Source organism: Tuber melanosporum (assembly GCF_000151645.1).
Source record: "Tuber melanosporum whole genome shotgun sequence assembly, scaffold_22, strain Mel28".
NCBI classification, from domain to species: Eukaryota; Fungi; Ascomycota; class Pezizomycetes; order Pezizales; family Tuberaceae; genus Tuber; species Tuber melanosporum.
In genome coordinates this window covers 692,734-720,695 of record NW_003298886.1, presented here as the reverse complement: position 1 = coordinate 720,695, position 27,962 = coordinate 692,734, and the positions used below count along the sequence as shown (strand labels likewise).

General features: G+C 45.9%; 1 protein-coding gene; it reads left to right on the top strand.

Moving 5' to 3' along the window:
• Positions 1 to 19,777: 19,777 nt before the first annotated feature.
• On the top strand, positions 19,778 to 20,642 carry GSTUM_00005978001 (uncharacterized protein). XM_002838068.2 has 1 exon: positions 19,778 to 20,642. Exon 1 carries the CDS (start codon positions 19,811 to 19,813, stop codon positions 20,597 to 20,599), a length of 789 nt encoding a protein of 262 aa, XP_002838114.1. The 5' UTR covers positions 19,778 to 19,810; the 3' UTR covers positions 20,600 to 20,642.
• Positions 20,643 to 27,962: the final 7,320 nt, after the last annotated feature.

The following is a 27,962-nucleotide window of genomic DNA, read 5'->3' as shown; positions in this document are numbered from 1 at the left end:
TCGAATTACACATCGACAATAAGTTTCCTTCACAAACAGTTATTCCTCCCCCTCCAATCGAACTCGACGGAGAACCAGAATATGAGCTCGATGAAATAGTCGATTCCCGCTTCTTCCACGGTCACCTCCAATACCGAGCCAAGTGGACAGGATATTCTCCCAAACACGATAAAACTTGGTACTTCGCAGACATTTTCGAAAGCGCACAAGATACCATCTCAACCTTCCACCAGCGATACCCAGGCAAGCCCAGCCCAAGTGGCGATCACGTTCAATCAAGACAAAGACGAGGGAAAGGCTCCTGCGCCGTTGCAACAACATGAAGGCTGGGGCCATAACCCCCACCAAACTACACCCACTAGCCCGTAATACTCATTCATGGGGCCAACCGATGAAGAACTAAAGGAAAGGGAACAACAAGCGCATCATAATACCATGTCATGGACGGTATGCTACGATGACGGTTGCCAAACACACTTTGGTGACAAAGAGGGCTCGGGATGGTTCCCGAGAGAATGTCGAAAGTGTGGCCCACGTCCGGACCACGTTCTGAAGTATTGGCAACAATGATTCAGAAATGGGTGCAGGATGCACAGGGCACAGAAAATATCTGCGAGATTCTACCCGCAGAAGGATAGAAGCAGAAAAGAGTTGGAAGAAAAGGATGCCAGAAAGGCATGGGCCGCAAAGACATGGTCCAGGGAGGGAGGGGCCCAAAACTCCTCAGCCGACATGGAACCGGACGTCAGGAGCCTACACAGGCAGATACGGGGACTTCGAGAACAACTAGGCCAAGCTGAGGCCACAATTTCGGCAAACGACAAAATGATCGCGGAGCTAAGACAGCTGAACGATAATCAGCCGCACACAATCGAGATGGCAAATCTGACCCTAGAATCAGTAAGGGTCAGATGGAGGACGACAGACGAAAAGTTCCACAAGCAGAGAAGGACCATGCGCTCGACAGGACGGGAATTATTGAAACTGGGAGAAAAAGCCTGATGGGACTCAGGCTTAGGAGGAGGGGAGCTAATATCATGAACATGGCTTGGCATTGAAAGGGTTTTCACGTGACACATGATTATGACTCACAGGTATGTTATTGTTTTGCGCATATAGCTCATTCGGGTTATATGATTTGTTATGTGTGGGATTTGTGATACTTTCACACATGGCTTTAGTATGAGTTATGGGACATGTGCCTGGCAAGTATGCCTTGCGAGTATGCCTTGCGGGTAAGCCTTGCACATATGATTTATGTTTTGTACATGACCTCATTATGAGGTCATAGGTTTCATGCATATGACTCAGTCGAATCATATGACTTGTTTATTGCGTTATGATTGGTTTATGAGATTTTGTACATGACCTCGCTATGAGGTCATGCGTTTTGAGCCTGTGATCACTTTGGTCACATGATTAGTTTGTTACGATTTAGTTTCACACATGTGACTATTTTAGGTCACATGACTATGGGCGGAAAGAATACTATATAAGGAGGCCAATGCGGCCGAGGAAGATAGGCTATTTACACTTTGTTCTAAGTACTTTTCCTACTTATTACTTTAACGAATATAAACATCTTTATGATCTTTATCTTTATTGTCACGTTATTGTTACGCCAAGAAAGGTCCTTCACAAAGACGAGTTAGAGAAAGCTTACGATAGGCGTTCCCAATAGAAGACGAAGAAAGCAGAAGACAGGAAGAGAAGTATCGTTCCCCGTCATCAAGAACTAACTAACTAGAGAGGGATTGTTACAATCACTTTAATCCTTAGTTTGTTTTAAGTATTGTTAGATACTTAGTTTTGTTTTATGTTTTGTTTTAAGTATCGCTTTGATACTTGGTTTGTTTTAAGTATCGTTTGATACTTAGTTTTGTTTTATATTTTGTTTTAATTATCGCTTTGATACTTGGTTTGTTTTAAGTATCGTTTGATACTTGGTTTTGTTTTATGTTTTGGTTTAAGTATCGCTTTGATACTTGGTTTGTTTTAAGTATCATTTGATACTTAGTTTTGTTTTATGTTTTGTTTTAAGGATCGCTTTGTCACTTAGTTTGTTTTAAGTATCGTTTGATACTTAGTTTTGTTTTATGTTTTGTTTTAAGTATTGCTTTGATACTTAATTTGTTTTAGGTATCGTTTGATACTTGGTTTTGTTTTATGTTTTGTTTTAAGTATCGCTTTTATACTTGATTTGTTTTAAGTATTGTTTGATACTTAGTTTTGTTTTATATTTTGTTTTAAGTATCGCTTTGATACTTAATTAGTTTTACTAAGGTGTATTGATTGATACCTTTGATTAGTTTCATTCATGCTAGATATGAAAAGATTTATGTATTTAAAGACTGCCTATTTCTACGATAGAAAAGGCAGACTTCGACAGACAGTATTTCAATATACTTGGTTGAACTGTTTCTTTTTGTTCCTCAGTACACCTTCGAAGCCTCTTTTAGTTCTCAGCTCTCGCCTCCGCTCTGGAAGAGCAGGCCACCTGCCAACTATCATATCTATTACCGATAACGTGATTACCACTTGCGAACACATTACAATATATCTTACAGATTCTACACAGATTCCAAATGGATGGAAGGAATGGTGTAAGCACCCCTCTAAACCCAGGAATGTTCTTGTTAAAAAGAAATAGAAAGATAACTGCCGTGGGTGAAAAGGGAAGGATAGCGGAAAAAAGAGAGAATCTGCTGGGGGATTGTAGTGGTAAGGGTAAGGCGGATCACAAGGAGTATCAGGAGATCGTGGGGAGTCTCAACTACACCACCATTGCTACACGACCAGATATTTCATTTGCAGTAGGAGTATAGGGAAGATATGCCTCTGATCCAGCTCAGAGATGCATGATGCTGGCTAGACATGTGATAAGGCGCCTGGCAAGGACAGTAGGATATCGATTGTATTTAGGAATGAGTGAAGAAGTCCAAAGCCCATACAGAATCATTGCCCTTTGCACTGATTCCGATTTCACTGGTGATCCTAACTCAATGAAGTCAACAACCAGAATGGTTATTGACTGGTATGGCTCAATCATTGCATGGCAGTCGAAAAAACAGTTAATAACAGCCAAAAGCACAGCGGATGCTGAATATATCACTACTGCAACCAGTATTAACGAGGGAGTTTGGCTGCACAAATTTGATCATGAATTGCACCAGTCATTGGCAATCACTCACCAAGAGACAGGTCCACTGCCTATGGAACGCGAGTCACTTCCTGTCTACAGTGACAATCAGGCAAATATCAGGAGTGCAAATATGGGCGAATATCAGACTCCAAGTAAGACAGTAGGAGTTAAATTTCATTAGATCAAGGACCAAGTTCACGATGGTACTATTACTATCACCTACCTACCGACTACTGAAATGATCGCGGATGGATTCACCAAAATCTACCGCAAAGACAAGCAATCTGAATTGGCAAAAAAACTCAGCCAATTCTCAGAGGATTTAGAATAGCAAGTTTCAGGCAGAGTGTTAGAAGGATGATACTGTGAAAGGATCAAAGGGATTGTCTATGGTTATGGACTCAAGGTATACTAAATAGAATAGCTAATAGTAACTGTCATATCCAGTGAGTGACATCATGTTCTGCACATGACTATCATATTCAGTGTTAATGTACTTTGTGGTACATGATACATGGCCACATCAGATATGTACATAGTCTGCCTGTTTTCCCTCCCTTCAGAGGATGCGTTAGATAGAAAGACAGTACAGTGTGAGCGAAATTTGTGAGTTCTGTGTCATTACTCTTTCAATCGTCTACTACTGCGCCATACAGAAACTGCTAGCACCAACAATAGCAACTTTCCAGAATGTAGCCCATGCTACTAGGGACCTATAACAGGGCCAGAGGAGGGTGTTAGCCACCACACCTTCAAGTTACAACCTGTTTAGAGCTCAACTGGTTGTACAGGAGTGGTCTGCACAACCTGAGATTCCCCACTCTATGTAACTTTGCATAACAAATAATCTAGTAACTTTCATCAAAATTGTAACGTGCTCGCAAGGTGCTAACCACATTATCGGTAATAGATATGATTGTTGGCAGGTGGCCTGCTCTTCCAGAGAGGAGGCGAGAGCTGAGAACTAAAGGAGGCTTCAAGGGTGTACTGGAGAACAAAGAAGTAACCGTTCAACCAAGTATATTGAAATACTGTCTGTCGAAGTCTGCCCTTTCTATCATAGAAACAGGCGGTCTTTAAATACACAAATCTGTTCATGTCTTAACATGAACGAAACTAATCAAAGGTATCAATCGATACACTTTGGTAAAACTCCTTAAGTATCAAAGCGATACTTAAAACAAAACATAAAACAAAACCAAGTATCAAAGGATACTTAAAACTAACCAAGTATCAAGTACCCGTACTGGTTACATTCCCCAAAACAAAACAACTGTTTAAACAAACAAAACCTAATAATCATCAAAAGCGGAGTCTGAGAAACTCAAGGCTTCAGTTTCCGCTAAAAACTCTTCATCGTAAGTGTCACACCAGGGACAAGAGGAAACTCTAAGAAAACACTTAGACTCGAAGAAATCTGAATCACAGTAGTCATGAATACCAGATTCGTGCTTTACATCAACCCAAGCATGATCGCAATCAGGACAGTAGTCAATCCAGAGGATTTCGAAATAGTCTTCAAGTTGGATAACATCGTGGTTCAACAACAGTCCAACAATCTGTTGTCGCTGTCTCACATTAAGTTCCACATAGTTTGACATCGTTATGGTATTTGGATGGTGATTGGTAACTAGATAAAGTTGTCGAGGGCCTGCTCCATAGCTTGATTCTCCTCATCGCTGCTTTCGAACTCCGACTCAAAGTATGGTGCCCAAAATCCATCTCTAGCTTCGAGTTCTGCGTGCCATCGCTCAGTTTCTGGCATTGTAGCTGTCCAGCACATGGTGATATAATTGATTGTTGGGGGGAGGGATTTATTTGGCATGTTGTCTTTCCACCATCCGTTCACCATATCCATAGCGTGCTCTAGTCCTTCCAGTGGTTCCCAACTGTTTTCGCTTGTCGGATATCCTTTCCATTTGACTAGGAACTGATTATTCCCATGCCAAAGGCAGTGGTCTCTGATTTCTTCAACTTCCCATTCATCCTTCTTATCGATGATGATAGGTGCAGGCCGAGAGTGGGTTCTTCCAGGAAACTTGGAGTCGTCATTTGGATGGAATCGCTTGACAGCTGAGGCGTGAAAGACTGCAGTATTGTGGCGGTACATGCGTCCATCCATCTGGACAGTGTAGTTCTCTGTATGCTCGTCAAAGGATATGACTTTGAAGGGTCCGCGCCATCGGGGTTGCAGTTTCTTGCTGCATCCGACATTGGTAATGAACATGTTACCGTGTACCATGAGTATGTCTCCTGGTAAGATGGTGACATGTTTGCGTCGTCGTTTCTGGGCAGTAGGGGTGCTTCGGAATCGGGCAGCCTTAATAGCTTGGAAGGCATCGTTCCGAATTGCTTGGTGGCGGTTTAGATGGTCATCAGAGGCAGGGACAGAGGAGTTCTTAAATAGTGTTGTAGGTAGGAGGGGGTATTGACGGCCAAAGACTGCCTTCTATGGTGACATCCCCAAGGTATCTGAAAATCCGGCATTGATATATGCAGCGAGCTCAACAAGGGCTGGTTCCCATTTGGTTTGTCGTTCATTGATCATATTCCTAATTCCGGTCTTAACCTCACGGATTTTTCGTTCTGCTTGGCCATTAGTCTCATGGTGTCCTGGGGCAGCCATAATGTGGTTTATTCCGAGGGAGGTCATGGTTTGCTTCCAGAATCTGGCGGTAAAGCAGGGATCAGCATCACAGACAATAGATAAGGGGTACCCGTGGGGGATAAACAAGTATCATTGGAGGTTATTCCAGGTGTCTTTGGAGGAGTCGGTAACCTTCATTGGTATTAACCAGGTGTATCCAGAGAATCGATCCACAGCTACTAAGATGGTGTCATATCCGGCGGACTTGTTGAATGGTCCTGCGAAATCGATGGCATAGGATTCAAATATTTCACATGGTAGTTGGAGGGTCTGAGCTTTCCCTTCAGGAAGTTGTGTTCGCTCCTTATTTGCCTGACAGAGTTCGCATTGCCTGACAAAATCGCGGAAGTCCTTTCGCATTTCAGGCCAGTAAACATATTCTGAGCCATATTGGAGGTTGCGATCCGCACTATGGTGTCCTTTGTTGTGGATTTCGGTAATAACATATTCTCTAATAGTCATTCCATTGAACATATGGCCTTTTGGTATGTATAGGCAGTGTTCACCATAATGGGTGCTGGTATAGACCATTCCATTTGATATGTTGTAGGGGGCGAGGTCTCCATGCCTGGAGCTATCCATGGCTTTGAAGTAAATCGGGTCATGGCGGTATTCTGCTATCATTTGGCTTCGGAAAGAGGAGGTTAATTCTTCTGTGGTCGATCTAACATCTTGTTCATCCTCGATTAGGGATCCTCTGGTTGGTTCGATAGGGGCTTCCTCTTCCTCCAAGGTTTCATAGAGTTGACACCGATGCTCGGGAATAGTAGTGGTTATGACCGAGACAATGGTTTCATTGTTATATACTCGTAAGGGTCCACCATATAGTGGTCGTGAATCGATTATGGGAGGAGAGGATGGCGGGGCTGACTGTGGGGGGTGTAAATAGGATATTGCATCTACGTAGGCTGCTGCTTGTTCGAGTTCTTCAAGACCTTGGTATCGTGTTTGAACAGGATTAAGGGTATGAGGAGGTTGGGTCGATTCATCTTCATTGATCATCTCTTCTGCTCCTTCTACGGTGTTGAAGCTGGTGTCTTTGGAATCGTCAGTAGGCATATAGTACAGTCACTGGTCTCTGTTGCCGCACTTGATCTCAGTCTGGTGAAAAGGGCAGATGTCGTGATAACAGTGGGACCAGTGGAGTCTGCTTTGTTCAAGTTCGTGAGGAGGTGTGCTGCGGAGCGTGCAATTGTCTTTCCATTCTTCATCAATGTCCTTTCCTCGTTCTGTTCCAGCAGCACTGTACATGGTGTAAGAGAAAGGATTGGAGGGAGTGGCAGAGCTGGCGGCAGCCATCGATGGTTCTTGTTCATCGGAGGTGTCGTCAGGGCTGTCCTCACTTTGTCTTGTGTGGTCGTAAACAAGGGGAGGGTTTGCGAGGTCTTGATTCTCATATAGGTGGGAGAGAGCATCAGCTAAATAGTTTGTTCTTCCAGGGGTGTAGACAATTTTTGCATCGTATTTGCTGATTTCGCCTATCCATCTTGTTCTTCTTCTTCCAGGTATCCTTTCTGTTTTAAGATTAATGAGAGGTTAGTGGTCGGTAACAATAGTGAAGGTATTGCCCATGAGGATGTGGTTGAAAGAGGCGAGGGCATCAATCACAGCAAGGGCTTCCTTGTCTGTTGTCCCATAGTTCATCTGTGAATTAGTGAACTTTCTGCTGTGTAAAGCGGCCGGTCTTGCCGTTTCATGGGAGGCTCCTTGTCCAACCCATGCTCCAACTCCAACATCCGATGCATCAGTAATCAGCCATATTGGTTCTGGTTTGCTGTAGTCGATAGGTTGTATAACGTTGGCGTTTTTTATCAATTCCTTGATGTTGATAAAGGCTTGGTCATGATTGGGGGTCCAGACAAATTCTGCATTGCCGGTAAGGTCTGTGAGCGGCGCTGTCACAGTGGCATGGTGTGGTAGGAACTGGGCAATATAGTTGACTAGTCCAAGGAATCGCATGAGTTCCTTTTGATTCCGGGGTGTCGACCATTCCATTAAACAGGCTATTTTTCCTGGGGCTGCATGTATTCCTTCATCATCTATAACATGTCCTAGAATATCGAGTTTGTCGGCAAACAGGATTGATTTGTTTCTGCTAGCGTAGAATTTAGCTTCCCTAAGTTTGGTACAAACCAAACCTATATGGTAGGTGTGTTCTGTTACGGTGTTCGAGAAGATGAGAATATCATCAATGTAGACCCAAACAAAATGGTGGAGGTATTCGCTCAGGAGGTTTTCCATAATTCGCATAAAGGTGGCGGGCGCATTCATATCACCTTGTAACATAACTCGGCTAATGAAACTTCCGAAATGTGTTTTGAAACTGTTGTAGCGTTCGCTTTCTGGATCTAACCTTGTTTGGAAGTAGGCATCGCTTAGGTCAATCTTACTTCAGAATCTAGCCCATCCAACTGCATTTTGGATCTGGGTTTGGTTTGGGATAGCGGAGCTGTCCATAACCGTGTTTTCGTTCCGTAGCTTGAGATCAACCAAGGGGCGGATTCTTTTGCCATCTGCTTTGGGTTGAACAAACATAGGAGCGGCACCTGGGGCTTCTGCCCGGTAGATGACTCCTCTTCTTTGTTGTTGGTTGATCCAATCACAAAGTGGGCTTTTGTATGCATCAGGAATAGAGTAGGTGGGTTGGTTCTTGAGATTGGAGGGGTCTCGGAGGTGGATGTGGTGGTTCACCTCTCTCATAGGCGGTAGTTCTTCGGGTATTTGATCAGGGAAAACATCAGAGTATTCATCCAATAGTTTTTGGGTAGTTGCTTCACAGACTGCGGCTCGGTACTCTCCGCTTGTTGGCTTGCATGAGACTCTGACCTTCTGATCTGGAAAATCGATGGTTGATTCCCCACACCTGATTATAGCTTTGTGGCGGTTCAGGAATGGCATGCCTATTAGGGCATCGTATTTGGCTAGGTTTCCAATCAGCATTTCCTGGGGGGGTAGTATAGCAGAACCAAGTTGAATTGTCACAGAACAGGTTTTATGGCTTGGGGATCGTGATCCCTTTACTGCCATATTGACTGGTATAGGTTGGTTAAGGTCTCAGGTTGGGAGTCCATGGACAGAGCCAAAGGCATTACTGATCATATCTCTTCCGATTGCACCAGTGTCGAATAGGACTCGAGCCCTTTTGCCATTGATCAGGATAGTACCTTCCAGAGCGGTGTGTGCTTTCAATGTAGCCGGAGGTCGAACACTGTTGCATTCCACATCGATATATCCGATATGGATCTCTTCATATTTACTGGATTGGACTTTATCGCTTTCAACATTGTTGGCCGACGCCTCTTGCTTAATTGCCTTTCCTTTTCCTTTCTTCGTAGGACAGTTCTTTGCCATGTGTCCTGTTTTTCCACATTCAAAACATTCTCCTTTTTGCCATCTCGATTCTTTGGAGGATTTTGTTTTCTTCTTGAAAACCCATAGGGTATCGTCTTCAGAGTTGCTGGAGGCTTTGTGTCGTGGCTGGCTGTTCCTACTAGAGGATGTCTGTGTTTTGTAGGCCTTGGTCTCATGGAGAATGGCGTCCTTTCGTTCTGCTCTTGCAATTATTACTGCAATATCATCGCCGTCTTCCTCGAGTGGTTCTACTTCTCGCAGGAGGGTAGGGTGCATGGTGTCGTAGAATCGTCGCTTCAGGCTGTATTTGGAGATCCTTCCTCTCTCTATCCGGTCCTTATACATCATTAGGTCCGTAGCCACATCGGTGATTCGCTTGACATGCGTTCCGTTAACTTGCTGGAGCTGGTTGAATTTGTTGTATAGGAGGTCGTTGGTTATAGAGGATTGGAATTGTCCTTTCAGGTAATCGAGAACTGTAGTTCCTCTTAATCTTACATTCCCACTGAAATCCTTATAGCATTGGTGGTATGCGTCGGTTGCCTTTCCTTCGCAGAATGATCCAATGATAAGTCCGGTTGTAGGGTCTTCCACATCTTTTCCTTGTAAGAGTAGGAAATGTGAGAGTTCTGTTACCCATCGGTTAAAGGCTTCAGGTTTGAGGTCTTTTCCTTCTCCTGTGAACTTCGCTGGGAGGTGGAGTTTAAACTTAGGGGGTTCAAATGCTGCGGGTACCTCCTCTTCTTCAGGCCTTGCCCAAGATTTCCCTCCTCCAGAAGGCCCTCCTCCTGTGCTAGCCATATCTGATTCGCTACTAGATTCAAAGTCGTTTGGAGGTTCAAAGGAAGGCTTCTTTACTGGAGTAGAAGGGAATTCTCCTGGAGGTTGTGTATCTTCCGTGTTTGCAGGATCCCCCGGCTCTTTAGCAGAGCGCCGGGGTTGTTTCTTTCTTGTAAGGTCTTGCCGTGGGATTTGCTTCCCACTCCTGGTCGTCAAAGACTCTATCTTGGGTTTGAGATAAAGCCGAATAAGCTGTGATTCTGCCGCTTCTCTCTGCTAGCATTCTGAGGTGGATATCGATAGGTTGATCAGGCCTAAATCTAGGGACAGGTTCTTAACCACTTGCTGAGGTTAAAAAAATGTAACGTGCTCGCAAGGTGCTAACCACGTTATCGGTAATAGATACAATATTTGGCAGGTGGCCTGCTCTTCCAGAGAGGAGGCGAGAGCTGAGAACTAAAGGAGGCTTCAAGGGTGTACTGGGGAACAAAGAAGTAACCATTCAACCAAGTATATTGAAATACTGTCTGTCGAAGTCTGACTTTTCTGTCGTAGAAACAGGCAGTCTTTAAATACAAAAATCTGTTCATGTCTAGTATGAATGAAACTAATCAAAGGTATCAATCGATCCACTTTGGTAAAACTAATTAAGTATCAAAGCGATACTTAAAACAAAACATAAAACAAAACCAAGTATCAAACAATACTTAAAACAAACCAAGTATCAAAGCGATACTTAAAACAAAACATAAAACAAAACCAAGTATCAAACAATACTTAAAACAAACCAAGTATCAAAGCGATACTTAAAACAAAACATAAAACAAAACTAAGTATCAAACGATACTTAAAACAAACCAAGCATCAAAGCGATACTTAAAATAAAACATAAAACAAAACTAATAACCAAGTACCCATACCAGTTACAGTAGTAGTCTCTTGATACTGGTATTGGTGTAGGTTTAGCTAACTGTACTAGTACTCCATAGAGTCTCATTACATGCTCACTCTCTGTCTGCCTGAGAAGTACTATGGTTTTTGATTAAAAAAAATAAGGTGCTATATAAAGTATATCCAAGGATTGATTGTAGTAAAAGGTTCAGACTTGGATTGCCATACTCGCTCAGTTCTGCTTGCTCGCTCTCGCTGTCCAGGGCTATTGTTTCTTCCATTATTGGAGGGCTGGTTTCATTCTCTAAGTGCTGGCCATATCATTCAGAACCTGGCAGTTCTTTTTTGTTTTTCGAATTCCTTGTGTATTTCCTCTCTAATTGGCTGCCAGTATACTACTACCATGTGTGGATCCTCTCCTGCATGGCATTATCTTTGTTCTCTGAGACTTAATCAGTATTCAATGTTGGTGTGATTGGTTTTCCTTAGTCTTGAAACTGTTTGGCGCAAGCAGTGTATAGACAAAGAATGGACAAAGAATGCGAGCTGTAGAACAGTTTGAGGATCTCGCATTTGGGAAGATCTCTTGTGTTGATCAAGCTTGTCTGTTATGGGAAAGAGGGTAGCTATGTGTTGTGAGTAGCTGATAAACCTAGTATGGTAGAGCTATGACCCCATGCTTCACTGGTTGTTGGCCAAACCTTCTTCCATTGACTTCCATGACACTTTCGAGCTATTTTCTGTCTCTTTTGCCCCATTGGCAGTGGGTTGTCCCAACCCGATACTGAACCTTTAGCACTTCCAAGGAAAAATGCATACATTTAGGTGGACTTCCAGTCTCCAATGCTTCCAACCCTAATTGAGTCCATGAAGCCTAAAGTTCTGATAACATATTAGTAGCTGATTCTTGATATGTGAGTTCTAAGTTCAAAGTATGTTAAAGGTAATGAGGAACTCTTTTTGCTATAGTGAGGTTGTTCTCATAGTTGTTATATTCTTCCTGAGTATATTACACTGATAGTATATGCAAGATCTGGTCTTGTTCCAGCCACCATTTATATGATACTGCTGATGAGAGACCGATAGACTTGATAGCACTATATTAATAGGGGCAGGTCTGAGCCATCGCAGGCGGGGCATTGTTTAGATCCAGACCGATTAATGCTCAATTGTGGAGATGTCAGTGTAAGCCAGCGAACTGCTACGATTAATAATCTAAATTTACCTATACTTGACGACTTTACCTTCTCTTACCGGTATTTTACTCACTTACCAGTCCTATATACATTCAGCCAATCCTGGGTCGGAATTTTAGTGCCAATGCCAGGTAACCAACTCTCACCGCCAAGAATTCCGAAGCGGACCCAAGCCGTAATATCCCCCCCCTGCGTTAGGCAGCACGATACACAATGCGCACAGCTCTCAGCTCCTAATCAGCGGCGCATTCCTCGCTAATACAATTTCCCAGTCACACATACCTGAGGACCCTCCGAAACGATCCTTAGAATCCACACGCATACCACTACACAATATAAGAGGCGCAGGAAAAGTTGAGAATAGCAGAGGCCATATTACTATAACCTATCCCGAGGGTGAGTCTACGCGATACAAGCGCCTCGCTAGCTGGCTCGGCTAATTACTTGTCAGCACGCCTTGTTTCTTGAATTTTTTAATTTTTTTTTGAAGTCTAGGGCTAATGTTCAAGTCCAGACATGATAATATAAGTATGATGAGCGATGGGTGATCAAAAATGAGAGAACTGGAGATACAGCGAATCGAACACCTGGCGACCTTGAGGCTGGGGTGGTATTATCACTAAACCATATCCCATTTTCAGCACGACTCCCGATTTTAAGTATCACCCTATTATTTTTTATAGTGGCTGTCAAGTTGGATATAGCAATCGTAGCGTCCTACCGGTACTTTTCCTGAAAGCACCGGTAACTCCGGACAGGTGGTTCTCAATTAAACCCCACTCCTCCCACCGCCGTTCTCCCCACCAGGAGCGGGGTAAAATTGCGTCTACAGAGCAGGGCTAAGAAAGAATGCCCCCTGGGAGTACTATCGCACCGTACGCACTAGTATGCAGTGATACGTCTAATGGTGGTCGATGACGGGGCTTATGTCTTCAATATACTTGTTTTGAGAGATTTTTGCTTCCCCCGGGATTCTCATGTATCCAGATTGGGGTGGCGGTTTTTTGTTTGGTGGGGATGCGCGGAGGGGGGTCGCTTTAATTGGGCAATGTGGGCACTCGGAGGAACATCCGTGCGCGATCTCCCCTCAGGTATGATACCGGTATTGTGCCAACATTTGTTGGGGTTTCGCTGTACTCCAGTAATGTACTCGGCTTGGTCTGGAATTTGCTTGAAGTTACGCAAAATCCAAGGAGTCTATTCGGTGCAACGTGAAGTCCGGGGAGGCCTGTCAGATATTGCTATAAAAAGGTTTTTTTAGGTTTAAAGCATTTTTTATCCGGGATAGCAAAGTTTGACTGTAGTTAACCTTGAGAAATTGTGGAAAGCTTTTAGAAATATGCCGGTAACCTTCAAGTATCATATTTCTTGATATTCTGTGTGATTTGAGGGATAAAAAGGCTGGTGAAAGTGTGGTTAGCTCCAACCCAGGCACTCCCCCGCAAAGACTTGGCTCTTTCGGTGGTATGTTTCTTGGTCGACGACATCCTAAAGGGCTTGCCACCAAGTGCTTGGTATCCACAAGGTTTTCTATGGTGAGGTTTTGGGATTTGCTGGTGTGATATTGGATCAAATTTCTCATGACTTGTATCCTTAGAAGGTAGTATCATACAACTGATTCTGTTATCACCACTTCCGCTAAGCTGAGACCTCCATGCCTCCCCCCCAGTATTTTCCTTTCGCTTAAGAATTACTAGTACGCGCTTTCAGCACTCCAGAAAGTGCAGTTTTGCGGCACAAGTACCCGCAACATAAACAAATCCACATGCCCAATCAAAATACCGCTAATGTACTAGTACGGTACAAGTACCCGCGCCGTGTCAGACATGGCATCCTCTGTTGAGGAGGTGGAAACACCAACCACACCCACTCACCCTAGCAGCCCCCAAAAGACCAGACTCCCCAGGTACTGTACTCCCGCCCTGGGATTATCAAGTAGAGATTCTACTTTGCCATACCGTACGGTACAAACCCCTAGAATTCACTATCGTCGCGGGCTTTGTAATCTGCGGATTCTGGGTCGGAAGCCCCGTGGAAGGATTACCGGTAGCATTTTCCTGGCATGGTACAGTACTCAAGTACCGGTATAAGATCAGCTCCCCGGATGTGCTGGATCTCATCAACTGGTATCCGTAGTTCCCCTAACCTGTCAAACTATACCAAGAGTGGCCTGATGCGGGGATTTGACGGAAATTAGAGATCTGTCGGAGATAGTGGATTCTAGGCGTTTCTACGGTACCGGTACCCCAGAAACTCGAACAATTGGACCCGTCTGGCGAATCCTGATGAAATAATTGGGGTAGAATCTGATCCTGTATTGCCGCTCAATCCTTTCTCAAACATCTGGGGCCATGGCCGCCCTTAAGTACAAATAACTGTACTCACTATCTGTGTCTGTTCTGACGCTATCACATCATGTCTACCGTTTTACATAACTTCCACGCTGTCCTTTCCAAAACCTTACAACGTCTGCTACCGCAATCACATCACCAATACATAGTGCTCAGTTCTCACTTTCTCCTTTGTCACTTGCCTGCGCATATTCCTTTTTTCCCTTTCTGGTGATTGTACCACGTTGCCACAATTCTCACTATTCCCAAACGAGACACGTCTCCCCCCAACGAACACCTTGCCACAAACACTGTAGCCAGATCATCGGTATGCACCGGTGATTAACAATAAATCCCGCCGGATAACGCCGTGTGGGTGGGTATGTGTGGAATGGGGGCCTGTGAAAGCCCCACTCTAAATGGTTTTAAGAGGCATTTGCACCCACAATTCTACTTGATCGGGCACGAGTACGTTAGATCAGCGGGAGGCATACTCCGTGAACATTTATCATGGCAAGATACATGAAATCATATCCCTCTACAGGACTAACATCCTCAGGTAGGCCACTCTGTCGCAACCAATTTGAAGGTTTAACGATATTAATTTACGGACCAAAGATGAATCGCAGAGTGAACAGGGTGAGCCGCCGAGACAGTACATTGGGCTCTCAAAACTAGACACCAAGGAGAAATTATTTCGATATCTCGATTTCGCAGAAGGTGGCGCTAACGCTGCCCTCAACAAATGGGGCCAATTTTTGCAGCTAAGTAGGTTAGTGGGGGGTGACGCCCGACACTGCGATGGCGACCTCAATGGCTGGAATTATATCTCTGTGGAGCCTCAAAATATCTTTCGGCTCGAGCATATTGTGCCAGCGCAGACACCCGACGAACCCGAAGAGGAGGAGGAGGAGGAAGACGAGGAGGAAAGGGAGAGGGTTTCAGAAAAAAGGAGAACGCAAGGCTGGGAGCCGGACAACCCGGAGTGGAAACCTAGTATTTGGGTCTATCAGCATATCCCTGCGTATCCACGAAGACACGATAGATTCAATGCGCTTTGCACGAAGAATCAAGGACTTGGGCTTAGATTCTCGGGTAATACTAACATTTCGGAGCCCGAACACTACTACATAAACGATAGATGGCCAGAAGTATGCTACACCGTAGAGGGGAAAGTCAGGGTCGTCCTACAGCATTATATCCGGGATGGCGAGATTATTCAAGATATGTACTTGAATTCGGAATCTGACGAGGAAACAGAGCTCAGTCTGGAATTTCAGTTCACCACTGGAATTCGGATAGCCATTTGGGACATGGGCCAACCAAGGGGCAGGGAGGAGGATGCTCCCCACCATTTTCTGGAGTGTTTGCCTGAAGAAGAAGCCCCGCGATCCCACTGGAAAATCCGGCGCGGCAAGTACTACGCGACGGCAAGTTTATTCGAAGATGGTAAACCGAAGTCATTTAACCTCCTTCGGGACGGCAAACAAGATGACATGAGTAGGTGTGACATTGGCATTCTTTCGGACGATCAAATAAGGCATCGCGAAACTTTTAAATTGAAATCGAGGGGGAGAGTGAAATTTACCTCGGTATTCAAATTGGATCGCGAAAACGAAAACAAGAATGTTTCCAATATCCTACCGCAGTTTTTCGATATATCTCCCTGTTTAGAACCAGTTAGTAATCGGTGGTGGAGCTTCAAGACTGAATCCTGGTCGTTTATTTTTAGGCGAAATCTTGAGGCTATACTCTCACACGCCATGCCACTGCCTCGGGTCGGTGGTGAAACCTATCAGCCCTATGTTCTGCACAATCATGATCTCATCAATACGTGCCAGACATGGAGTAGTTCTCTGTAAGCTGCCTGCCTTATTAGCCAACTTAGAACTAGCCTAACAAGATGTAGGGACCAGGCTTTTTACCTCCTCGAATTTGATAGGGTACTGCAACAGCAGGATACCGCGGATCAAGCAACGAAGTCCCACTACCGTGAGAGGATTCGAGAGGTAATTTTTGGATACTTTGTTTGGGTACTACAACATGCCGAACGAAACGGCTTTCCTGAGATGGTTATTTTACATTGGTCAGGAAAACTTGCGCCACTTACGAAAAAGGATGAGACCAGGGAGCTCGTAGAGGAGGGAAAGAGGGAGGAAGGGAAGGAAGTCCTCAGCAGACCGGCGGAGAAATCCTCGGAGTCCGAGGTCGCGAAGCCCGCGAGACCTGTCGGCACGCCCGGAAGGAAGATAGATTCAACGGGTTTAAAACCGACTCAGGGTTATCTGTAGGGCCCCTAGGATCAACCACCGGTCCCAAGAAAGCAAGAAGGTCGAACCCTGGAAAGGCCCAAGGGTCCTCCGATCCTTTCACTCTGAGCCCCTTTGAGCCAGAGCTATCTAAGTACGAAGATAAGTTCCGTAATTGCTGCCGGTTCCTTATTTTGTTGGATATGTGCTTGACCAACTATCCGGATGAAAAACCCCTGATCGCTCGAATGGTGGAAGCTTTCCTAAAGCTAGCTTGGGAGCCAATTGAGATGAGCAAGCATCGAGGATCTCGTCTATGGCCGGATCGGTTAGATATCCTGGAAGGATTCTCACCGCCGTACGCCCGACCCCAGGACTCTGAATTTGGATATGTTACGAATGCGCAACCCCTGGACTTGGGATCAGGATATGTTATGAATGCGCAATCCCGGGACTCGGGGGGCGTTAAGAATTATGGCTATGGTGGACAGGGTACCTATGTCTATACAATAACGACCCAAGTTCTTGTCTGGAGGGCCGCTCGGTCCGCAAATAGGCTACTTAACTTGGTTTCCGGCGAACGGGGTTGGAGCCAATGGATGGTTGAGCAAAGTTTAGGCGACGAGGCAATTAGAGATCGGACATTAGAGGCTTTCCGCTACCTTGATACTGACACGAGTTTCGGTAATCCTCCAGATCATCTACCTTCAGCAATTTCAGGGCATATTAGAGAACTCTCTATGGACCAATGGAATTGCGATATTGCCGCTCCATCATTCGTGGAAGATTTCTTCTTCGACGACGGGAATGAACCGATAGCTGCTTGGATAGGGACGCTCAGACGTTACGATAGATTCAGCCGCTATCTCGAACCAAACACATCGGAATCCTTTATGTGCTACAAGCTTGCGATTAGCAGACATGATCGCCAAAAGTGGCGCAATGATTTGGAGACGAGAATTTATTCAACCGGGCTCTTTGCTGGTGGCGCAGTTACCCCAGGCTCCCATTGTCCTCACCCCCCAGCTTGGGAAATGGTTACATATGTCCTTAGTGCGGATCATACTGAGTTGCTGTATCCTCAGTTCAGAATTCCGAGGTAGGATAGACCAGCATATACGGCAAACGGTTCAGGGGGTTTAAACCACCAACTAACGCTTCCAATTAAGAGACAAAGATCCTTTTATAAGCATCGGCGAGAGACATCGACCCCTGTCCCCGCAGACAGGCAACAGGGAGGCCAGTGGATTATACCCCGCCCTTATCGGTCCTAATGTTGGTCAGGATGGTAGAAAGAGAGGAAAGTGGAAACGCTTCAATATCACCGCTGAGGACCGCCGTCAAGTAAACGATCCACCTTGTAAGTGGTTTTCAAAAGTTCCGGCGATATTATGTTTGTTCTAACCAGGGCAGCTTATGGCGAGTGGTACTGGTTCAGAGAGCCTCTCTTCATGAGGCACAAACCGAAGAAATTCAAAATTACTAGGAAATTTATAGAAACCTTTTTGGAGGAGAAAAACAATTGGAAACTGGAAAGTAATTGGAGTCTGGAAAATAACTGGAAGCTGGAAGGTAATTGGAGTTGTTTTTGGGAAACTAGTGAAGGCAAGGTCAACTTCACGAAAAATATGGCAGATATGTCGAATTATGACTGGGGAAATAAACAAAACCTAGTGATCCAACCATACAGAAACAAGGAGTCCAATTTCTTTTATGGGAGTAGAGCGCTATTGAGGTTACAGGAGCAGGTATGAGAAACTATCTCCCTACAGTAGTGATATAGATTTACTCACTGGCTGAGAGCAGAGGGATCGCAAAGTAGATAAAAAAAGGATAATGTTTATACCCATCTCTCTAACCCCCCCCCCCCATACCCTATGTGCGAACGAGAGCCCCGACTGATAGTCCGATCTAGAATCGTGGGAGATTGCATGATCGAGCATCTAATTTCCCTAATGGCCAACCTAGATTTTCAGGAAGCTGGCCAGATAGGTGAATTTATCTCGCGGCTGCGCCCTATGGATTCTCGCGAAATGAGATTTTCAGAGCAGGTATGTCAATCCCCCTGCTCCCTGAACAAAATACCCCCACAATGGCTAACACTTCCAAAGACAATCATGCCAGATAATCTCTGGATTACAGAATTCAACATCAATTTTATCACAGCCCCATCGCTGGCTGATGTGGAGTCACCTCTCCTGCCAAACTACTTTCCGAAGAGACGTGCAAAGTTCCTGAGTATGAATGTTCCGCCAACCCGCATCATGGCCGAGGCCGCAATGGGCTTCCGCATTATCGGTGACCTGCATGACCGGTACTGGACCTGCTATGTGTTTTACGACTTCGGAAGCAAGGAACTCACGTCGGATGCTAGGACTAAAGTGACACAGAGTGGTTATGGCAAGTCTTCAAGTCAAAGAAAGTGCCTTGAGGGGTTTCTTGTATGCCAGGCTCTCGATCTTGTACTCTCGGAGACCAAGACTGTCCTCGATACTATCACTAAGTCTGTGGGGGAGAAAAAAGTAGGTTTGTTATTGGAAAAGTGCTAACGGTGTTATTCATATGCTGATGAAATGCCTGCTCAAAGCAGAAATCACAAGCACTTTTCAACCTACTGCTCACAGAAGATGACCTCCGTGGGGAGAACTACTTCAAAACCATGAACAAGAATAGTGTATTCTATCCTTGGCTGCTTGAAGTTTATCATACTCTCTGGAGTAAATGTTTTACTAGCCGTCGCGTTGCGCAGCAATGGATATTGGAAGAAAACATACGAAGACACAAACCTCGGTGGTCCGAAAAGGACCAAAAGAGCTTTGGAGAAGAGGTTGCTCAGAACCGAGCGGATGTGAAGGCGCGCTGTGCTCTGCTCGAGAAAATGGAGAAAAACCTGGATGAGCGGATAGGCCGGATTACAGCTCTTAAGGGATCGGTAAGCATCCCACCATGGCTCGACGGTGTTTCTTGAGAAGATGTGTGCTAACGGTGATATTAGTTGTCTAGCGAGCTAGAACTTCGAGAAGCAAGAACCTCGACACAACTCGGATACACAGTGAATCTTTTTGCTGTTGTTACAGCCATTTATTTGCCCTTAACGTTCTCTACTGTACGTATCTACTTCCTCCCGTAAGCAAACGGCAAGTATCTTAACCTGGTACCCATAGAGCATCGTGGCTATACAAGGCCTCAATTGGAAATCTCCTGAAAGGGCTCTCATCAGAATCATGCTCGCCGTCACCTTCGGCACCATAATCCTCCTTATGAATCTCGCCTTCCTCCGCCGTAACCTGGAGGCCCTAAAAACCTGGGCCCAGCGCTCAATCCGCCTGAGAATGGCTGGATCCCTAGACGCAAAAGTCTCTAGCAAGGAACCCACCTATCAAGAAAAGCGGCCGGGTTGGAAATTCTGGAAAGAGCGGGCTCAAAGCCTCCGCGAAGCGGAAAAGCGCAGCGCGCTACTCACGGATAATGCTATTCATGACAGCGGGAGCGACTGGTGGTATTGGTACTTTATGGCGATATTTGTTATCATCGTTGTTCCCGTACAAGAGCTAACCTTCATCATCCGTGCGCTCCGGCTGCAGAAGATCAAAAAGGCTGGACCCCTGAAAAAGTTTGTGAGGGTTCCCTGGGCCCCCATATGGATTCTTCAGCTCGTGCTTGTGTACATGATTCTTCTCGCCGGATATGCCTTCCTCTCCTTGATAGGATTAGCTCATCGCACTGCGGTCTGGTTGTGGACTGGGGATGACATCACCGAAGGTGAGAGGGCCCCGCCGGAGGGGATTGAGAAGAATTTGATGTCGCAGCAGGAAGGGTATGAAGCTATTTGGAAGTCCGAGCCGGATAGTACGAAGGAACATAGAGGGCTAGTTGGCTGGTTGATGAAACCAGCGAAGGCCATGCAGCTCCTCATCGTTGTAGAGGCGCTCCGGTCCAAGGAGGTAAAGGAATTTGACGCGGAGGAACAAGGAACTACTGTTGAAGCTATGGAGGCACCCCCCTCTACATAAGAAATGGGTGGCTGGGGGGGGGGGGGCGTTATTGGGCATTATGTTCGTGGGCTAGTGGGACATGCTAGACAACGTGTGGCACCTACGCGCTTGTATAGTGACCCTTTTTTCTTTCATCACACCATTTGTCTCCAGGAGATGCCAGCGTAAGCGAGTGATACTCTATGATTTATACCAGACTCATAATTGACGATTTTTACCTTATATTCCTCTCTCCTTTCCATACCGGTCTTATACACCCATTCTATTAATCCTAAATCATCACTATGAGGGCATGGAACAACCTCCGCCATAGTGGTAATACCAACTAATTTGCACCATCAAACTTCCAAAGCCGACCCAAACCATAATACCCCCCCCCGCACCTCCTTACTCATTACAACACACAATGCACGCAGACCACAACTTGAATGACGATGAGAATCAGCCAAAATCTTCCGGGAGGAGAAAGTATGAGTGATGTTTCATGATTACCACCCGACCCATCTCCATAGGCGAACTAGTCGAGCGAATGAGCTAGATTGGAGTCTCAATATTAAAGCTTGTAAGCACGCCTTCCATCCGGCGACAAAACCCCCGATGTTTATGCGTGGGCTCTAACTAGACTGGCACAATGGCATCTTTGGGCACGTTCCACAATCTAGAAGCTGATACCGCGGCGGTAGGAAAAAGAGTTTCGGGGTGCAAGAAAAAGGAAATGAAATATTTCCGAATTGGTGATAAGTTTGCACAAGAGGGAGAGAATAAGGGTGCTGGTTGGCAATACTATTTTTTTTTTTTTCCTGCCGGTAATTGCCAGTCACTGTTTGGGAAATTGTCGTGTTTGTTTGTCGTCCGTCTCCCCATCAAGAAAGTTCTTGCCCTTGACTTTTTCTTATTACCCCTCTGTGATGTGGATTCCTCATCTCTCTGGAAAATACTTGGAGATCACTCTTAAATACGCGGAGAAAAAACCGCCACAGGAGAACAGGTATTAACAAAATCTAAAACCCAATTTTCTCCCCTACGGTGCGCCATCGTGCTTGCGATTAAACTGTGTTATAGAAGGATCTGGGTGTGAGTCAGCAATAGGTCAGGAAAAAAACCACAACTCAAAAGACGTACTAGAGCACTGTGCAAACTCTCTGCGCAAGCCCGTAATGTCTCGCCGGGAAAAACCAGCAACCCAAGTGGTGGGAACCGAGAAGTAAAGAAGAGGTGGGGCGGGTCAATCTAGGGTTGAGCTCGGGGTGCGAGGGATGACGGTGTTGGGAGTGGCAAGGCACTTGTCTGCGTTTTTGTCGCAATTTTGGCACGTAACTTTACCTCAACTTGGCTTTAAGCGCGGGCAACTATCATGCCTCGTGAACTCTAATACTCGTGTGGGTTTATGAAGAATTTAGACTATATTATGTGGAGGAAGATGTAGCCAGCCCAAGTTAAGTTCGCTTATAACCAGAATGCGCATTCCGAGCGATGAATACATAAAGTAGTAATTATATGATACCATGAAAGTCATTTTGTATAATAGTTGATTGATATCGCACCCTATGAAAGCTCTATAATGTATTGGCCAACTAAGGCCTTGGAAACTTTTGAGGAAATTTCGGAAAAATCCCTAATATTTCCCTTTCAACTCCTTTGGGTTATTGGAGGGATAGACAGACGGGCGTGCGGTTGATCTTGTTAGCTGCGATTTAGGTCGCGGTAAGTTTTGGCAAATGTTTTACTTTTTTCCCTTGTGTACTGTACAGCACCACCAGGCCGACCGTAGCTGAAAGGGTTTACAGCTCTGCGCATGAAATGATATCATATTCACAAGGTTTTCCTCCTTGAGCGCCCCCTCCGCCCCCCCCCCCGCAGCCGCAGACAGCATTCCCCGGACAATGTGATCGCTTTTCCATACTCGAGTTCAGTGCTCCAGCCTCAGCGCGTGCATGAGCTGAACTAGTGCATCTGCGATGCTGTAAATAGTCAGAAATAACATTCCTTCGATCCTTTACTTTTCTTTTTCCTCGTTCGCCCATTCAGGATAGGAAAGAGCTCGCTAATTTCGCGGTAGATCCATCCCGTGCGCCTGCTGCCGCACACCATCTTACCATACTCGAGTACTGTACTCGGACATGGAAGTAAAAATCGAGCAAAACAAGAAACCCTGTCGTTGCATTGAAGTACGGAGGCGGCCAGAATTGTAGAAAAGATCGGCAAGTTGGAGTACAGCACACAAGAACCCATACCAGCCTTTATCAGGCGCAACATGGGACTGATGATTCTTCTTTGCTTCCCCCTCTTTTACTTTCTATACCTGAGCTTCTAAAGTTTGATAGGAAGTTGGGGTATTAGGGTTTTGGGACTTTGTAAATGTTTTAATGATAGCAGTAACTGCTAGCTTCCACAATGATCAAGATGCAAAGCTCCGGTATTTTGACTTTCTTCATACCTCTTTTTTTTCTATGATGTCAATTTCAAGATTCCCGAGATTCCTTGTTCCTATCCCTGTTTTGCTCGATTTTTACTTCCATGTCCGAGTACAGTACCCCGGAGGTGCGCAGGTTTTCTCGAAGCACTCTCGGCAGTGGACCATCTATCATGACTGGGGAGTCTTTTAGCTACTTACCGGTGCAGGGGTGGGTCATGAATCCTCGTAACAACATTGACCAATATTGCGACCCGCAGCAACGGCACCTACAAATAGAAATATTTTAAATACCCGCTCGAGAGCTTCCCTAAGTGATTATTGGAGCACACTTTAGTCTTCTGCGTGGAGTTGCAGGTGCCCCAGAGCCCGAGGAAACCTTTTCAATGGCTCTGATTTAGGACGAGGTTATGGTGCGCAACTCGCAAGCGCTGTACCGGCAGCCGGTACCGGTACTTGTACCGTGCCACTTCCACCGAACCTCTGATCCCTGCTGCGTACTGTGCCATGGGTACTTGTACTCGAGTACAGCGCTCGCCTAGGCTCGGGGGAGCAGGTTCCATGTCTCGCATTACCGGAGGGATTAGAAAATGAGACATTTGCTTGTGAGTACCAAACAGGGCTAGCATCGTACTCTGACCGCCAGAGCGCACCCTTATATGCCGGTTTCGATCCATCAGTTAGTAAGTATGGATAATCGACTTGAATCCTGTATCCCAAGGGTATCGCGATGGGTGAATCCCCCATACCGATTGACTAATATTATGGTATTGAAAAGGATTACAGATATGGTCCCCGGTCCTTGCCTATGCCCGGCGAGGTGTGGGGCTAAACCTTTTGAAAAAAATGTCCTGTCCATGAGTACAAAATCTCGTGCGGGTTTTGAACAGTAGGTATCAAATTGTCGCATACCAGCAGCGAGTTGATGGAGGATCCCTCCAGTTGATGAAGGGAACCTACTCTCAAGTGTTTTTGCCAAGAACACCTCCGCTGGTTGATGGCTTGGCGCTTCTGGGGCAAGGGTCGGTAGTGGTGGTCGGTAGTGGTACCGGTATTCCGCAAGGTTATTATTGGTGGGTACGGGTACAGTACCCAAACAATATTTGCTGGAATAAGAGCAACACGTCTTGGGACGTCTGACTTTCCTGTTTTGGCGGCGACGGGAGAGTGTGCCGGAAAAACAAAACAACGCATTGCCCAGAGGGGAAGGTTGGAGATCTTCAGACCTTGCTCTTACTGTGTTCGAGTTAATACGGATACTGCCGAAACTTTCACATCGCTTGTAGGAAAAGGGCGGGAAAGAATCACTTTAATGAAGTCTCTTCTAACTCTACCTGAACTGCACCTTTTTCTTTTTCTTTCATGTGGTCATTCGCCACACATATGCAATTTTTCATTGGCACAGAATTTGGGTGAGCATTGCTGTCCAGCTCGAGGTCGTTCACGCCCCGGGCCGCGGACCAAGCCTCAAAAGCGCCGAGCCATCGGATAGTGCAGATGTAGTTTTTGACAGGGAGGGTTCCGGGGGTGTGGGTGGACCAAGTCTTCCAGATACCGCTTGTACGGCACACGAGTACTGCACCGGTAATCTGAGGTCACTGTTGCTGGGACCTAGATTACCTCCTGGTCACTGTCTTCACACTTACTAAGCAGAAACCATGCGACTAACATTTTTCCGTCCCCCATCAAAAACGCAACTTTAAATTATGGAATTTGTTATGCGCATTTTGGGCCGCTCTGGCGATGAAAAGTATGCATTACAGGTGAGCAAAGGAGATTTGGATACGGCTTATTCCAGCTTCCTATGAATTTGCTCGAGTTAAATCAAGTCTCAATGTTCGGTCATTAGTTTCAGATTCTCGGTTCCCTCTCACACATTGCGGCTTCTTGGACTGCCAATCCAGGTTGGGTGGTTCTATTTTGTTTTTTTGCACTATCTGACAGTGCATGACAGGGGTATTGGTCTTTCCGATTCTTGTGGAGATACCGGGGTGTCCGGCTAGATTTGTATCACCACAAAAGCTCAAACAATTGGGTGCGGCTGGGGTACCCTGCCGGAGAAAGAGGGATAAGTACAGATCTGGGGAACTGGTGCCTACAAGTGCCCTGTGAAAATATTTTGATACCCTATCATAGGTATTTGGACCACAATTCTACATCTTCGGATACGTTCGATCAGGAAGGGGGGTACATTTTGTAAAAATTCATCATGGAATCCCCACTGGGCTCTCCCACAAGGCACACAGTGACTGTCCCAGGTACATCGCTCTCGTTGCCACTGATTTGAAGTCTCTACAGTACTAACATGCGCACCGAAGCTCAATCACAGGGTGAACAGCGCGGGCCACCAAAACAGTTCGTCGGGCTCTCAAAACTATACACCAATGAGAAATCATTTCGATATCTAGATTTTGCGGAAGGTGGAACCAACGCCGCCCTCAATAAGTGGGGCCAGTTTTTGCAGTTCGGTAGGCTAGTGGTTGGGGGAAGTTGCCCTGATGGCTGGAATTATATCTCGGTAGAACCGCGAAATATCCTTCGACTCGATTACATCCATGGTAGTTCCCTTGCGCAAAGACATGATACATTCGATAGGCTTTGCATGGAGAACCAGGGACTTGGACTTCGGTTCTCAGATAATACCAACCTCTCAGAACCTGAGCACTACTACAGGAACGATAGATGGCCGGAGGTACGCTACACCGCTGAAGAGAATATCAAGGTGGTCATACAGCATTATATCCGGGATGGTGAAATTATTCAAGATATGTACTTGACTTCGGAATCCGACGAGGAAACCGAGCTCAGTTTGGAATTTGAGTTCGCTACGGGAATCCGGATAGCTATTGGGGACGTGAACCGACCAAAGGGCGGGGAGGAGGATGCTCCCGACCACTTTCTGGAACCAGTGCCAGAAGGGGAAGCCCTTGGATTCCACTGGAAGATCTGGCGCGGCAATTATTGTGCTACGGCAAGCTTATTCGAAGATGGTAAACCAAAGTCATTTAGCCTCGTCGGGGGCCGCGAACGAAATAACATGACCAAGTTTGGCATTCTTTCGGATGATCCACTAAGACATAGCGAGGCTTTCATATTAGAACCGAACGCAATGGTGAAATTTACCTCGATATTCAAATTGGATCGCGGAAAAGTCCCCAATACCCCACCACAATATTTCGATATATCTCGTTTAGTATCATTTAGTGACCGCTGGTGGAGCTTCAAGACTGAATCCTCATCGTTTATTTTCAGGCGAAATCTTGAGACTATCCTCTCGCACGCCATGCCACTGCCTCGGGTCAGTGGAGAAACCTATCGGCCCTACGTTCTGCACAATCACGATCTGGCCGATACGTGCCAGACATGGAGTAGTTCTCTGTAAGCTGCCGAAAGCCCTCCTCCTGTTAACCATTTAGAAAAGGCCTAACAGGATGCAGGGACCAGGTTTTTTACCTCCTCGAAATTGATAAGGTACTGCAGCAGCAGAATACGGCGGATCAAGCCACAAAGTCCGATTACCGTGAGAGGATTCGAAGGGTGATTTTTGGATTCTTTGTTTGGATACTACGACATGCCGAACGAAATGGCTTTCCGGAGACAGTTATTTTAAGTTTGTCTGGGAAGTGTGCGCCGCTCGCGAAAAAGGATGAGACCGGGGAGCTCGTGGTTGAGGTAAAGAGTGAGGAAGACGAAGATATCCTGAAGGGACCCTGGCAGAAATCCTCTGAGCCTGGGGTTATAGAGCCAGAACAAGTTGGGACTCCTATAACCAAGGTATATTCAATGGGCCATAAAATGGGCTCGCCGTTATCTCGAGAGACCACAGGATCCACCAGCGGCCTCAGGAAAGCGAGCACATCGCACCCCGGAAAGCCCGAAGAGTCCGTCGATCCTCCCCCCGTGAGGCCATTTGAACCAGAGCTATCCAAGTACGCAGATAAGTTTCAGAATTGCTGCCGATTCCTTGTTTTGTTGGATATGTGCTCGACCAACTATCCGGGTGAAAAGTCTCTGATCGCTCGGATGGCGGATGCTTTTCTAAAGCTATCCTGGGAGCCAATCGAGATGAGCAAGCATCGGGAATCTCATCTATGGCCGGATCGGTTAGATATCCTAAAGGGGTCCCCATCGCCGTATGCCCGATTCCGGGACTGGGGAGATTATGAGAATTGCGGCTATGGCGGACAGGGTACCTATGTCTACGCTATCACGACGCAATTGCTTGTCTGGCGGGCAGTTAGGTCTGCGAATGAACTACTTAAGTTAGTTTCCACCGACAAAAGTTGGGATAAATGGATGGCCCACCAAAGTTTAAGTAGCAAGGCAATTAGAGATCGGACTTTGGAGGCTTTCCGGCCCCTTGGCACTGAAAGGAGTCAAAAGACTTTCCCGGACCGTTTTGTTTCTAAAATAAAGGGACATGCAAGAGAATTCTGTCTGGACCAACGGAGCTACTGTCTCCTCATTCCATCATTCGTGGAGGACTTCTTCTTCGACGGTAACAATAAGCCGATGTTTGCTTGGACAGAGACACTCAGATATTACGGAGAATCTATCGACTCCGTCGGGTCACAAACACTAAATACCTGGGAATCCTTCATCCACTACCAGCTTTCCGCTGATGGAAGACGTCATCAAGAGTTGCGGAAGAGTTTGGAGGCTGGAGCGTATCCAGTTGGGCTTTTTGCTAGTAGCTCGGTTACGCCTAGTTGCCATTGTCCCCATACCACATCTTGGGCGATGGTCACAGATTTTCTTAGCGCGGATCATACTAAAAAGCTGTATCCTCAGTTCAGAATCTCGAGGTAAGCTAGGCCACCAGTTTATGCTGAAGGCGGTACATGGGATTTTGTCTACAGGCTAACTCTTCCAACGAAAAAATTAGAGGGCGCTCCAATCGTGCCGGGAGGGCACGGCGATCCATGCCTCCGCAGGAAGACCTAATGGGTATCGGTACGAACCCTGACC